Source organism: Nannobrachium achirus (assembly GCF_963921795.1).
Source record: "Nannobrachium achirus genome assembly, chromosome: 8".
NCBI classification, from domain to species: domain Eukaryota; kingdom Metazoa; phylum Chordata; class Actinopteri; order Myctophiformes; family Myctophidae; genus Nannobrachium; species Nannobrachium achirus.
This window is the reverse complement of record NC_137817.1, coordinates 63482237-63498397: the sequence shown is the minus strand read 5'-3', so window position 1 is coordinate 63498397 and position 16161 is coordinate 63482237. Positions and strand designations below refer to the sequence as shown.

The 16161-nt window shown below is 43.7% G+C and overlaps 1 protein-coding gene across 1 annotated transcript; it reads right to left on the bottom strand.

The window, feature by feature from the left end:
* Positions 1–2435: 2435 nt before the first annotated feature.
* Positions 2436–4950, bottom strand: LOC308289869 (uncharacterized protein). Its single transcript, XM_080731639.1, has 3 exons — positions 4745–4950; positions 4269–4368; positions 2436–3797 (listed from the first exon to the last, which is right to left on the bottom strand). Exons 1-3 carry the CDS (start codon positions 4794–4796, stop codon positions 2891–2893), a joined length of 1059 nt encoding a protein of 352 aa, XP_080587765.1. The 5' UTR covers positions 4797–4950; the 3' UTR covers positions 2436–2890.
* Between the last annotated feature and the right edge of the window lie 11211 nt (positions 4951–16161).

Genomic DNA, 16161 nt, shown 5'->3' with positions numbered 1-16161 from the left:
CAGTTGGAAAAGGAGATCATTCTGTCCTTGACAATAAGCAATCCTATATCGTTTGAATGCTGTACACATTAACGAATGGAGCAAAAATAATGATAGAAAAAATTCAAAGGATTCTTTTACTATTCTTATCCCTGGTGGGAGTCGACTTGTGTAATGAAGTCAACCGAGTCGACTTGTCGACTTTTTGGTTAATGCCCTAGTTAGATGTTCACATGAGGTGGACTGTTATGGTTTGGAACTGTTACTGCATGCTTCTGAAGACATCTCTGACCTTTTGCTGCTTTGTACATCACTTTAAACAAAACAAAAATAAAGTTTTGACTCTGTTGGACGTTTGGGGTTTTTGTGCTTGATTTCCAGTGATGGGCAAGCTACCTGGAACATGTAGTTACCTAAGCTACAAGTTACATGGCAAAAGTAGCTAGCCAAATCGACACTACTTTTCTTTAAATTGTCACTTCACTGCAGCGGCGGCTCCAGAGTATTGTGACCGGGGGGGGGGGGGGCTGGCTTTTTTAGAGCGGGGCTAATTCATTTTGGCAACAAACAATAATGAATAGTAGTAATATGACACACGAGATTCTCTCGCTTAGGGTGTGGATAACTGAACAGACCAGATCATTGGCAGTTTCCAGCTCCAAACTTGAGGACTGTAGGTGATCGGATAGGGATTTTGTGAGGCTGAAGATGCTTTCCAGCATAAAGAATATATGATTTTATAGTATGGTTTACATAGAAGTCAGTCAGTCAGTTGTCTTATTTACTTATTCCTTCAATATTTTTCATCACAATGGGGTTTGTGGGGTGGGGGGGCTTAGGGGGCGCTAAGCCTTCACCTCTAGTTCACACTACTTATAAATGTAGTTAAGCTATGTACTGTAGCTTAGCTACTTATAGCAAGCTACTGCCCATCACTGTTGATTTCAACATGACACTTCACAATGTGAACGAAAATCAGTGGACACACAAACAAACAAACAAACAAACAAACACAAAAACGAGCATGGGACATGTTTTGTCATGAATTCTATTTATGTATTAAACGTACACGTCTATTTACATTTTTACAGTACAATATCCACTGACCACCATCACTCAGACATGTGGAATGAAACAAGCATCAATGCATTCATAAATATATACATAGACTTAGTTTGCTGGTGCTGTATGTACAATGGTGCATGCAGGCAGGTTAGGCCATCTTGCTTAACAATTAAAGCCCTATAATATATACATGTTCATGGACCTTCTTCCGGTATCTGAAGAATCTGAAGAAGGTCCATGGCCGAAACCTTGCCTTCATGATAAAAGCTTTCTTTATTGTAGTATAGACGGTGTCGGGTCATTCTATCTAACAACTGCTGCTTCACTGAGGCGCCCGTCCCTAAACTGACAAAGTGTGCCATAAGAGTTTCCTTCTCCAAATAACACATTTCAAAATGGAGATGTTATCAAGCATAACGTCGTTATCAGGTGGAAACCTCGTATCTCCAAGTTTCAAATGTGTACGTTCTTTCGTAAGTAAAGCCCTGCTTCATCATACAAGGCCGTCACACAAAAGTAGTGAAAACAGCAGATCTACAAGCACACAACGCCTCGCTATGCGAGGCGTTGTGTGCTTGTAGATCGGCTGTTTTCACTAGTTTAGATCATTTTTAAAAGGATGAATGCAAAACAAACGGTTTTGGACATACAAGGTTTTCACCCGACAACGAGGATAAACATATCAGACAGCCTGGGGATAAAACGTGAGGGGAGGGTTATAACAAAAGCAGAGAGGTATAGATAGATCCTACCCACGTCCCCGCCCGACCCTGGGTGTCGTATAGAGGGCGGGATGAAAGTCAAATCAAGATTGTGAGGACAGATAGAGTTCAAAAAGTGGTACCATTGTAACCCGGGAACATCAATGGAGCTTCTTTGCCACAATGGTTCCCACAGGGATTCGTTTACTCTTCTTCTCTATCTCTATCCAAGCAAGCACGGTCAGGACCTGGACCAATCAGTGTCATCTCGATTGGGGCCAGATCAAGTCAAACCATAACTTGATGTCAGATCTAGCCTAGAATGTCACCTGATTTCAACCGACATGAATCCTGCCCACGAAAAAACGGATGTCCTGGATTTCACAGGGAGGGTCCGATCGATGCCAAATAAATATGATAACTAGTCAGATATGTTCCGGAATATAACCTTACATGCTGATATTTCAACTAACATTACAAACAATAACAATAATCCTATAGTCCATATGACGCCCTGGCAGGGGCGTCACACCAAACTCTGGGCCCTGGGTACAAGGATTCACTGCGGGCCCCCCATGAATGTTAACTATTGAAAAATAGCAGATCTACAAGCTCACAGCGCGGCACCGAGTGCCGCGCTGCGAGCTTGTAGATCTGCTATTTTTGAAAAATCATGAAAAATGTGTGCAAGAAACTTATGTTTCTATGTCAGTGGTGCTCAAACGTTTTCATGTCAAGGACCCCGAAGATGATATGTATTTGGCCACAGACCCCCATCTCAAAATATTTCGTTCCAGGGACCCCCCCAGAAGCAAAATTTTAGTTACAAATGTTCGCTTAAAAAATACATATTCAAAGATTTGCACACATTTTCACGACTTTAAAAAAAATAGCAGATCTACAAGCTCGCAGCGCGGCACTCGCTGCCGCGCTGTGAGCTTGTATATCTGCTATTTTTCAATAGCTAAAGTTACTAGGGCCCCTCCACCTTGGGCCCTGGTAACTCAGTCCCACTTTCCTACCCCTTGTGACACCCTGCGTCCTGGTAACGACGTCAAGATCAGACGCATAATGGGCTGTGATCTGGCCTAGTTCTGAACGTCACCGGAGTCACCGGAGGACGTTATCATAACGTCGTCGAGACGTCATTTGGCTTCCTCCTGGGACTGCACTGAGGTCAGGATGTCCTGGATCAGAGCGGACAGTTTGGCTGAGAAGTCCTCCTGCAACGTTCCCCCGGCCAGCGCGGAGGAGGAAGAGGCCAGGGAGAGGGAGGGCAGCTTAGGCTGCTGTGAGTCCCCACCGCTCCGCGGCTCCAGGCCCTGCGGCAGCCTCTTGATGCGCGCCTGGAACACCTGGTTCTGCAGCGCCGCGCTCTGGCAGAACCGCTCCACGGTGGCCTCCACCTCGGCGCCCAGCTCGGAGGGCGGCGTGGTCACCAGGAGAGCGGCCAGCTCGGCCTTGACGGCCGCCGCCCGGCTCCGCACCTCCGTCTTCAGCCACGCCACCTCCTGCCCCCAGCGGCTCTCCATCTCCCGCAGGAGCTCCGGGTCGATCCCCGCCCCCGCCTCGCCCTCCTCCCGGAACTGATCGATCGCGCCGGAGGCCTTGGCGTGGAAGTCGCCGATGACGTCGGCCAGCCGGGCGCCGCTGTCCTCCAGCGTCTGGCCCAGCCAGCGCACGGCCTCCAGGTAGACGACGGCCTCCTCCCGCCCGGCGGGGCCTACCTCCTCCTGCAGACCCTGCAGGTACTGCCCCAGCTGGCCGCACAGCTCCTGGGTGTCGGCGCTCATGGTGCTCTGGAGCTGGCGAGCGAGGGGACGCAGGCGCGCCCGCAGGCCCAGCACGGGGGAGGAGGAGGAGGAGGAGCGGGCAGCGGCCGGCGTGGGCGAGAGCCTCTCCCTCAGCTCGGCCAGCTCCTGGCGCAGGCGGGCGCGGAGACGCTCCGACTCGGCGTTGAGCTTCCGTCGCATCTCCTCCACCATGGGGTTGCTGTGGGCGTCCAGCCGGGTGTAGAGGTCGCCGCTGTGCACGTGCGTCTTGTACGCTGCTCTGTGGGCAAAGAGACAGAGACGCTTTGTATAGCAGTCGTTTGGAATGAATAAGACTAGCAGTGGTTCTCAACTTGTGGGTCGGGAACCGCAGGGGGTTCCCATATTATTTTGGAAGGGGGTCCCCAGATGATTAACTTAATTTGCAACATTGTTTTCTCACCCAAAAGTAAACAAAACAACATAAAGTTTAAGTGTATAGAGGGTATCTGCACATTTCCAAAGTGACAATTTAAGGACTTTTTAATACCTCTAAAATGAAAAATTAAACATAGGCCAAATTGTCATATATTAGAGGCAGAAATTGTGAAAATAGCAGATCTACATGCTCACAACGCCTCACGTGAGCATGTAGATCTGCTAATTTCACAATAGAACCCTGTTATACAAAATGTAATGCCTCAGCTCTTAGTGCTCATCAGGGTGGGGGGGGGTCCCCAGATCAAATGTGATTGTTTTGAGAGAGACTTACTTTGCGTCCTTGGTGAGTTCCGTCTTGGCGTTGGCATGGTTGGCGTCGGGGTCGGCCCAGGCTGCCTCTCTGATGCCGGTGTCACGATGGAGAGGGTTTGCTGCAGTGGTGGGAAAAGTAATCAAATATTTTACTTAAACATAGTATCAAAGTATCTATGCTGCAATGTAGAAATAAACAAAATGTATTTGTATAAGTACAAAAGCATTGGTATCAAAAGTACCAAAAGTAGTAAACACTAATTATGCAGAGGAACCCATTTCAAATGGACTAACTAGAAACTAAAGTGTTCAAATAATTGTAGTCAAGTAAAAGTACAATATTTGCCTCTGAGATGTAGAAGTAAAAGTATGGAAAATTGGGAGGACTTCAGTAGAGTAAAAGTAACTCAAAATGTATTTTGTAAATTCACACCACTGTCCCCAAGTACATACATAAGCGTTCATTTCAAAGTGTGAGATTGTGTCCTTCCTTACCTGATATGGATAAGAATGACAGCGCAAAGATGACTACTACTTGGAGATGCATGTTTATCTTTCTGTGGAGTGACAGACAGGCGAGAGGAACACGTTAGAATCTTCACAGATGATGAATCCAACAAATAAATATTCTATTGAGTCTCCCTCAACTCCAAAACAACTCAAAAGCTGGTGGATCAATGATGGAGGCTGTTCTTACCTTGCTTACAGGTTCTGTAGGGAAGCTCTTCTGACGTCCGTTTATAAAGGATTCTGTTATCAGTGTTAAACTCTGCCTGTGTCAACATAGCCACCACGTGGAGGTTCACAGTGATAACACATCTCCACACACACACGCATGCATGCACGTACGTACGCACGCGCGCGCACGCACGCACGCACGCACGCACGCACGCACGCACGCACACACGAAATATGTATATACAGTATGTCCACAAAAGCAGAAGTACAAGAATGCCGTAAGCTTGTACAAAGGACATAAACACTCCCAATGCAGTCAGACAATAGGACAACAGAACATTGTTACATAAATGCAATATACCGGTAGTTGACATGTAGACACAGCAGACACACACGCGCACACATTCTCACACGCACGCACACCACACGCCAATCGGTCAACTTGACATGATAACATTCTTCCACTAAGATTCACAATGCTTTAGGATCAATTATTATAATTATTAAACGTATAAAGTATTATTATTATTATTATTTGTATAGGAGGAAGAACCATGGCACCGGCTTCAAGCTGTTTACACAAGGTCATTATTGCTGCTACAAATGTCTGAGGAACCAGAACAAAAACAATAAACTTTCCAGTATAAGAGAGAAGAAGTATTGCGTTTGGGCTCCTGGACATTGATTTGAGGCAGTGCTCTGTGCTCATGATGTCATGTGAAGTAAGATACTGACATGTATTACTCAACTGCAAGTGAATAGACCTCCCCCCAACACACACACACACACACACACACACACACACACACACACACACACACACACACACACACACACACACACACACACACACACACACACACACACACACACCCATGTCGGGCCCCTGTTCACGAGCAATGGAAGCTCTGGAAATGATACCTGATAAAGCGTATAGTATGTGACGCCTCCTCCCTGATTCAATTTAGTCTTTACAGTCTTGTAAATTTGTCCTAATATAAATACAAATCATCCACGCATATATAGCGTGCTGCTTGGCAGAAATAGAAATTTAGAACATTTATGTAGGCTACGTATGTTTCTTTATGCTTAAACTTTTTTTTCTTTTTTTTTAAACATTTAAAAATACTCTACTGCTACTACTACTGTAGCTAAGTCCAAATCAACAACACATGTATTGGAACCAACTTCAGAGGTTCATTCAGTTCATTTCATGCCCGCTCAGACAGCCATACAGATAAGACCCCTGGCACACATCTCTGTTGATTTCTGAGTGGTTCAAACCTGGTGAGCAAAGATCACTTTCTATGTGTTTTTTTTTCTCTCCTTTCTGTCTTTTTAGCTGTTAAGACATGATAAAACAATCTGATTCCAATCTGGATAATAGGGCAACAATCTTATTTGTGCTGACAGTACTCAACTTCAGTACTTGAGTAAAGCATGTATATTGAGCATAGGTAGGCTACTCCCCACTCAAATATTACTCAACTACAACAAGTGAAGGTCTGTCCAATTCATACCTGAGTAAAGGCCAGTCTAAACCAATGCAACAAGTCGCAACTTGCAACCAGTTGCAAGGAGTTGCAACGGTCTGGACTGAGCAGTTGCAGACCGGTGCCATTTGGGGATAATGGTTGCAAGGAATTGCAACTAGTTGGAATTGCAAGGCATTGCAATGTGAAACATATTGGCGTGTGGACTTGCAGAGTAGGCCTACTTGCTTTTAAACATACTCAAGTATCCAAAATTACATGCTTTTAAAAATATTCAAAAATGCAAATAACAAAGTTTCAATGCATTGCAGTATTGAAGATTTTCCAGTAAATGTCAAAGACACAAAGACTACAGTATGTTTTGTCTGCCACTGGCCTCTGCCTCACCATTTAATTTGGGAACCACTCTTCTATTCAACCATATGTGTCCATGGAACCACGTTGCTGTGAACAGACTTTAGTGGGGCAGGCACAGGATCTTGACGTAGGAAACTTTTGATATTTGCTTTGCAAATGTTTACGCGGAAATGTTTGTGTTCCAACGGGTCGCAGAAGGTTAAAATTGTTGACACGAATTGCGTTGTGTTTTGTACCTGTGCTGTGAAAAATGCAGCAAAGGTCTATGAACAAAAAAACATGCTTTTAATTAATACAAACTAGAACAATGACAGGACAATTAATTAATTGCCCTGGTCCATGTAGGGGTTTAAAAGTGATACATACGGGGGCGCCCGCTGACCTACCGGTCCAGGCGGATACCACAAACACTCAGTGTAGCTAGACAGTGTGTCGCTGGTTCAAGTCCCAATTTCCTACTACTAACTTTGCTGCGTGTCACTCCCCATCTCTCTCCCCATTTCCTGTCAGTCTATTGTCCTATCAATAAAGGCATGAAAGCCCCAAAACATATCTAAAAAAATAAATGAAAGAAATTATAAATGTAATCTTAAAATCGATTCTGTAGCTCACAGGGAGCCAGTGTATAGCAGCCAGGATGGGTGTAATATGATGCAACCTCCCATCATACCTGATACCGGCCGGTGCCTACAGTATTTCTCCTCTCTGAGAGGGAAGAGCTACCTACTTTGTCATAGAGGATACAATGGTGAGTGGCATACTGTAGCTTTCACCAGTAACAAATCCAATGCATCTAGGGCAGGGGTCTTCAAATATTTCAGGCCAAGGACCCCTTAGTTTAGAGAGAGATGAAGCAGGGACCCCCACATCCTGTTCATAGATTCCATATACAGTAGTTTAATCGTTTGACAGTGTATTTTGGATTCATGTCAATTTGTGTTTCAGATATTTAACCACTCGAAACGTCAATACTTAATAAACTTGACCTTTCACTCTGTACTTAGTGTGCTCTTTTTTCCCCTCTACTCTACACCAAACCTCTTTGCCAAAAATAGCCGATCTACAAGCTCACAAAGCCTCAGCGCAAGGTGTTGTGAGCTTGTAGATCTGCTATTTTTGGCTAAAGTTCTCAGAATATGGACACTAGGGTGTTCAAGTGGTTAATATAAAAAAGGAGGAAAAAAAGGTTTCTATCACACAAAGATTTGGAGGCCCCCCTGTAGTAACTCTGAGGACCCCCTAGGGGTCCTGGATCCCCTGTTGAAGACCCTTGATCTAGGGGTAAAATGTATGGGCAGCATTTCCATGTTCCAGAACTGACCTCGACCCTGATGAACCCAGTGACACCACACAGGGTTATCTTCCCATGTCGTCCATGATATGAACGGACGACATGAATGACCATATTGCTGTAAGTAGCAGTAAGGGTTAGTGGGTCAAGATCTGTACAGGTCTGATCCAACTGCATGTATGGAGCTCAATCTAAAAACAACAGAGTTGACGTAGGAAAGCTTTGAATATATTTGCTTTACCATTGTTTACACACAAAATGTTTGTGTTCACCCAGCGGGCCACGAGAGGATAAAAGAGTTATTGTTGTAGTAAATTTTGCACTGTACCTGTGCTGAGGAATATATGATATTTTATTGACGTTTTATATATCGTTGTTGTTGGGTGGAAACCTTGTATGTCCAAAACCGTTCATTTTGTATTTATCATTTTCAGAGGTGTCGCACCAAATTCTGTGCCCTGGGTTCATAGAGGTAGGGGGTTTAACCCATTTAGACTGGGAATACATTATTACACGTTATTTTGTGCTATAACTATTGCAAAATAGCAGATCTACAAGCTTGTAGATAAAATAATTCCAGGCCCCTCCACCTTGGGCCCTAGTAACTCAGTCCCCCCCCCCCCCCCCCCCCACTATGGGGAAAGGTCAGTCAATGTGCGTTCGTGCGTGCGCATGCATGCTTGTGTGTGTGTGTGTGTGTGTGTGTGTGTGTGTGTGTGTGTGTGTATGTGTGTGTGCGTGCGTGCGTGCGTGCGCGCGCGTGCGTGTGTGGTGAACCAGATCTTAGGTCAAGGTGAATGTCAAGGTTTCTTTACCTTTACATCTTGTTTACATAAGAGCAATCTGGGAACTCGTCTGCCAAAGAAATGTACAGTATCTGTCTTGAGAGATTAACATAACAATAAAATTTGTGTTTATCAGGCATAGTAGCAACAATAATATTACCATGAATAGACATGAGCAACAGGGTTAGATTTAGGATACGATTTAAAGGAGCTATAGTCAACTTTTTCATTGTAGGGCCGACACTTTGTTTACATCCTAGTCTATAGACTAGAATGTAAACAAAGTGTCAGTCTGACAATGGCCAAAATGATTATTTTATCATTATTTTACGCTTTTTGTGGTCATTTTTGAATAGAAACAAATATATGAAGGTTTTTTTTTATAAAATATTTTCGAAACATTATTTTTATTTTAGCATCCGTTTTTCAAGAAAAAGTTGACTATAGCTCCTTTAAGGTTAGGGTTTGACAATGAAAGGCATTTATAATAAGAATTCTAAAACGGCTAGTTCTATTCCTTGATTCTGGCTGGTTTCCCTTTAATTGTGGTATCGACTATAATCCACACCTTGAATGAGTTAATATAAAACCCAGGTGCGTTATTTCTTTCCACAGTGTTCCACAGTGCACCTGTGTTGTTGGCAAAAATGCTGGGAACTACTTTCTTGTAGCTGAGAACTACTTTCTTGCAGACCTTGTAGTGAATTATTAGTAAAATAGAACAGTTTTAATATCTATGATTTTTCATGTTGCCATATTGTAACCGTTTTAGAAAAGCAATAAGCCACACGAGGCATGTGTTACCTGTATTTTATAACGGCTGAGAGGGTTGGAGACACTCGGCTTTAATTCATGTCTCACCACGCCTCTCAGCCGTTATAAAATACCAGGTAACCACATGCATCTGGTGGCTTATTGCTTCGAAGTGTGTGTGCTTATTGCTTCAATGTGTGTGTGTGTGTGTGTGTGTGTGTGTGTGTGTGTGTGTGTGTGTGTGTGTGTGTGTGTGTGTGTGTGTGTGTGTGTGTGTGTGTGTGTGGTGTGTGTGTGTGTGTACACACTGGTGACACATTCCTTTGGCATTACATTTTGATACAATGCGCTCATGCCCTGCTGACATCATCATCTTTAGGGATGGAGCCCTAAACAAGGGCACGATAACCTGATAACAGATTTATCGATTACCCGGTATCAATAAGCTTTGGGCTTATCAAGCTTGTTATCGAGCATAGTGGCCTATGATGTCATGCTTAAACAGTCAAGACATGAGGTGTTCAAGAAATTATTACAGTACTATCCATAATATAAAGCCATTTAACACTTATTGCACACTAATGAATGATTGTTTTAATGGCATTTAAAGATATTTGTTACTTTTATCAATTGTCATCTTCATAGATGGTGGTCAGCCACACACTCACAGTCGCAGCAACTGGCCAATAAAAAAAAAGGTACCAGTTATGTTCTGAATTTGTCGTCTCATATCTTTCCACAAAATATTTAAAAAAAAATAGCTCAATAGTGGGCTCGATAAAAGCCCGGCCCAATAAGCAGGATCGATGAGGCGCTCACTATCAATAAAAATTAACGGGCTCCATCCCTACTCCAACTGAGTGGCAAAAAACTACTTTCTGGCCTTCACAGCCCATACATCCAAACAGAAAAGTACTATCTGATTGCATTTAATGACGTTAAATGATTCACTTTATGCATGCGCATACCCTCTATTTTTGAAATATTTTTGTTCACAATTTTGAATGAACAATTTGCAACACAAATCTTCTCTTATGGGATCTACAACCTTTTCAGTCGGGGAAAAGGTTGTAGAATTCCATGCCAATATTTTCATGAAATTCATCATCAATTATTGATAGTATTTGTCCGTATTTCTATGTGTGTTTTGTAATGGAGAGTGAGTGGTGTGCAGCAGTGTGCAGCAGTGTGCAGAGCTCTGCAGCGACTGACTGACACATTGCATGGAGATGTGGGTGAAAGTTGAAGCGTGTTCTATTAGGTAAGCTAACAGAACAGGACAAGTGGTCACTGGAAGGAGCAGAGTCCATTGATACCGTGATGGAGCGTGTAGCTTCTTCCTTGTACACAAAGTCCATCATTTACAACATCAAAGAGGTTGCTGCGGCATCCCAGGGTCATTCCCAGGGTATTCCGGCCAGGGGTGCCGCCGGAATACTGGACTTGACTTTGTAAAATCTTTGTAAAATGGACCTGAGTTGCACTGCACTTCTTTTTCAGTCTACAAAAATAAAAAATAATACATATATATATATATATATATATATATAGCAGATATACAAGCTCACAACGTGTCACGCTTCATCGGGACTCTGCTTGCATTTTGCTAAGCGATACGTTATTTAATTTATACTAGTGAGATGCCTCAGGCCAGGGATGTCAAAGTCAAATACACAGAGGGCCAAAAAACGAAATTTGCTACAAGTCGAGGGCTGGACTGGCGCTGCGATGCGTTGCAAGCATGCAGAGTTTATTTATTTTTTTGATGGGGAAATTACTTTCTTCTCATTGAACTGTACAGCGTTGCTTGTGTTGCTTCGACGTGACAAGGCGGGGGACGGCACGGGTCACGGCCGCATACACAACACATGAACGCGCTGTTTTACATCCTCCATTCTAAATCCAAATTTCCCAAAACAATGGCGGTTGACTCCCTTTTCACGACCAAATCTGAAGAATCAGCAGATTATGCAACAGCGTTGTCTTCTTTTCATCCATCTCTTTCCTTTTCAATTTCTCTGTGCTGTGAGTTGTCGACTTGTCGTTGTGTCTGTGAGACTGACTGCGTGCGACGCGTAACAGCCTAGAACAGGCAACAGTGGTATATTTCCTGCTTTCGCTCAAGGGGAAGTTTGTGATTGGTTGGCTTCGGCTGTCTGTCTAAGGCAGGGGTCGGCAACCCAAAATGTTGAAAGAGCCATATTGGACCAAAAAAAAACAAAACAAATCTGTCTGGAGCCGCAAAAAATTATAAAAGCCTTATATATCGTCGTTGTTGGGTAGAAACCTTGTATGTCCAAAACTTCGTTTTGTATTTATCATTTACAAAAATTAACTAAACTAGTGAAAACAGCCGATCTACAAGCACACAACGCCTCGCGGTGCGAGGCGTTGTGTGCTTGTAGATCTGCTGTTTTCACTACCGTTGTGCGTCAGTCTTGTATGATGAAGCAGGGCTTTAGGCCTACTTTGCAAAAAATATATATATATATACAAATTTGAAACTTGGAGATACAAGGTTTCTGCCCGACAGTGACGATAAAAAAAATCGTTGAAACAAAAAAATATTTTTTTTCCCCCCATCTTTTTCCATTTTCATACATTTTTGAAAAACCTCTAGGGAGCCACTAGGGTGGCGCTAAAGAGCCGCATGCGGCTCTAGAGCCACGGGTTGCTGACCCCCGGTCTAAGGAAAGCATGAAATGTGGTTTGTGGTTGGCTGGCCTTAGCTGTACATTTAGCATGTCGTGCTACGCTGGTGCGTGCAAAACACTGTTTTGCGTGCGGCTGTGGCCTGCGGGCCGGTTCTAATAGTAATTAAATATCATCCCGGGGGCCATAGATAATTCGTTTGCGGGCCGGATCTGGCCCGCGGGCCTTGACTTTGACATATGTGCCTCAGGACGACATGCCAATTCTTTATGCCCATACATGGAGATCCCTGTCTGTAGAACCAGCCGTTAGTGTGGTATGTGGCTGATGTGGCCTCCATATATGGGCATTCCCATATGAAGTCCTGTTAGATATGGGCTTAATATCAGGGATACTCCATATATGGGCATAAAAGGGATTCTGTTAGTGTGACATCACAGTGAAGCAAGAGCATGATGTCAGAGCGACAAACCCATAGAACCACAGTGTCAGGCGTGACAGAGATACATACATACGGACAAGCTGTGACCGTTCACAATTTAGTTGCGACCTATGGTCGCAACTAAATTAGTAAGACGCCTCAGGGCGACAAGTGACCTCGCGAGGTCGCGCCATGTCTTGGCCGTCTGGCCAGTGATGTATATCGGACCAGTTACCCATATATGGAGACCCCTCAAGGACATAATCTTAGTACCTACCCAATAATACCCTTGATGCGGCGTAGTTGTGCTTATTTTTTGTAAAGTGTGTTTGGTATATCATCTTTTAGTCCAACTCACAGCGACCGGCAAGAATACACTTCTCTAGCATTTGAAATAGGGATTGGGGAAACAAACGGAGGAACGAAAACAAAGCGACGCAGCTTCTTCTCTTCTGCCATCCAGTCTGGTCTAGGAAGCTGGTCGCCATCTATAATAACTCCTCCCATCCCCTCTACCCTGAGATCTTCAGTTACTGGAGTAAGAGAGGAAACAATCGTTTCCGCTACCCAGGACGGAGGTGCGAGAGACTAGGAGAGTCCCTTGTGCCGGTTGCTCTCAAGCAATACAACTAGACTCATAACGGTCGCTTGCCAAGGCCAATTAGGATAACCTAGGACAACCTACGACTGTTACCTTACAATACTGGAACAAAAGTTGTACTGACTCTGACCTCTAAGTACTTTCACAGAGAGGGTTGCTTGTGGCGTCTTGCTGTGGCTCCCTTTCTTGCTTTTTTATTCTTGATTTATTTGCACTGACTATGGACAATCTTTTTTTGGCCCTGCACTATTGCTGTGTTGACATGGTGGTGAGATACTTGTGTTGCAATGACTGTTTTGTAAACTTTAGTTTGGCACTGTTTGTTAAGTTGTGCTTTGTGCATTGCTTTTTGTGTGTGACACGTATGAGCGTTGAATGTTTCTTGGACACTTTATGTATATATTCTTATTTTTTTGTGACAGCTTTTCGACACTATGTTTATATTCTTCTTTTTATTGTGCCTTGCTTTTTGGAGCTGTGTGAAGCACAGGCTCCCTATACGTGGCCGTGTGGGTCTGTCTGTGTGTCTGTCTGTGTGTGTGTCTGTATGTAGCCTGAACTTCCTAAACTTCGGCACGCTACTAGTCCCACAGTTTAGCCACCACACACTCGCGCCATATGTCAAATCGACCGGCTTACTCGGGAATCGTGGGCTAGTAACTTGCTAAGAGAAAGGTTCAATAGTTTAATTGATATTAATTTATTAGTGAATTAATTTTCCCCATTGACTTATAATGGGAATCGCAAAAACTCACATTCAATTATTTGTCTCTCGCAAACCATAGGGGCTAGAGTTTCAAGACTTGGAGAGGAGGTTCATAATGATTTCAAGGATTAAATAAAAAATAATTGTGTCATTTGGCCGCATGGTGGCGCCATAACACCCCACTTTACGTTTTGGCCTGTAACTCTTGAACCGTAGGTCGGAAAATTAAAAATATTTTTTCCCTGGATTCCTTCGGTCATGACGCATCTCCCCATATAGGCCACGCCCATTTGCGCCATGATAGATTTTCCGCCATCTTGAATTTTCTCCAAAACACCCTTTTTCCTCCTTTTCCTACATATTTTCTTCAAATGTCACAAAAATCGGTACACATGATCCACACACACACACACACACACACACACACACACACACACACACACACACACACACACACACACACACACACACACACACACACACACACACACACAGCTCCACTTCACACGGGTGTGATTTTTTGATTGTACACAACAGTACTCTTTTTTTTCTTACCTCTTTGTAACTTGTAACCTTAAACTGCTGTGCTGCCTCTGGGCACACCTTTATTATCCCCCATGGGATAATAAAGGTATCTATCTAAAGGGCAAATTGTTACATGTACATACAGGACACACGTATAATATGTGATTGTGTGCACACATGCAGAGAGAGAGAGAGAGAGAGAGAGAGAGAGAGAGAGAGAGAGAGAGAGAGAGAGAGAGAGAGAGAGAGCGAGAGAGAGAGAGAGAGAGAGAGAGAGAGAGAGAGAGAGAAAGAAAGAGGGAGAGAGAGACAAACTAAAAATCGTATTTACACTGATGTTAGCACGCGATTTAATGACCATATCAATTTGTCTGCCCTTATGGGAATGTCATTTATGACTACCACCATGATGCAACACCATTCCATAGTTATACAGGCCTGGAATTACGTCATTTTAGGGGCAAGGCCACATGGCCTTTGGTGTTGTCCATTGTTGGAGGGCCAAATACATATCAATCAGGGGGTCCTTGAGTTTATAAAGTTTGAGAACCACTAATATTGAAAGGTTTTTCAGAAAACAGTTTTTCAGAAAACTGACATTTATAGAACCAGTAAGACTCCCTAATCCAGGGGTCTTCAACAGGGGGTACTACAGGGGGTCCGCGAAATTATTGCTTGATAAAAATAAAAATAAAAGATTTCATTTTTTTTTCCACATTTATGTTAAAAAATAAATCATGATTCTATCCATTTTGAATAGCTTGAATACACGCTTACTATGCAATTGACAGATTGTTGATATTATTGACATTTGTTCTCAGTTAAGTAGTATGTTTAGAAATGGTAGTGGTACGGCCCACCCTGCTCGCTGTAACTTGTACTTTTTTTAAATAAAAAATATGTCGTAGCCCCGACCCCCCCACCATACGAGGTGGTAGGGGGTCCCTGCTCCATCTCCCCATCAAAAACGTTGAAGACCCCTGCTGCCTAATCGGGAGATAAGCGACCATCAGGTCACATGTATACACAAATAGGCCTGTAAGTGCCATTGGTTCCTGACATGACTCTAGACATACTGTTACCACTTTGCATGATTTTAGTGCAAAATCTGTAGGAGCAGTGTCCAAAAATGTGTTTGAAAAAATCGGCCTGATGGTGGCGCTAAATGAGGGGCGGAGGTTGTGGTTTGGCAGCCAAGGAGTGTGTGTGCAAAGTTTGGCATGGATAGGGGCAACGGTGGCGGAGATATGAGTAGGGGAAAAGTGTGACGTGACGTGACTGACAGACTGACGGACAGCCGGTGGAGGTTTTGATAGCAACTGCGACCTGACGGTCGCAATCAGAAATGGGTTAGATTGTCCAGTCTTATCACACACAGCTGTCTCCATGTTCAGGTTCATCAAAGGTGCTCTGATTGGAGCATCCAGGTGGCAAGTTTAAAGGTTCAAGGTTCGAGGTTTCTTTATTGTCTTGTGTGCAGGCACACACAGGCACAAGACGTGCGGCAATAAAGAGCATAGAATAAAGACACACAGAAAGCAAGCGCACAATGTTCTACATTGCACAGGGTTAAAGATCCTGTTTACCACCACCGTATAGAGCAGGGTTCCCCAATTAGTTTTCCCCACGGGCCGAATTATATCTAGGGTA

What these genes read in the sequence shown, in the direction of transcription:
- LOC308289869 (XM_080731639.1), bottom strand. Translation starts at nt 4,796, where the DNA reads ATGCATCTCCAAGTAGTAGTCATCTTTGCGCTGTCATTCTTATCCATA. An exon ending in GTCATTCTTATCCATATCAG is followed by an intron (nt 4,369 to 4,744) that starts GTAAGGAAGGAC and finishes CCACCACTGCAG; the next exon opens with CAAACCCTCTCCATCGTGAC. An exon ending in GAACTCACCAAGGACGCAAA is followed by an intron (nt 3,798 to 4,268) that starts GTAAGTCTCTCT and finishes CTTTGCCCACAG; the next exon opens with AGCAGCGTACAAGACGCACG.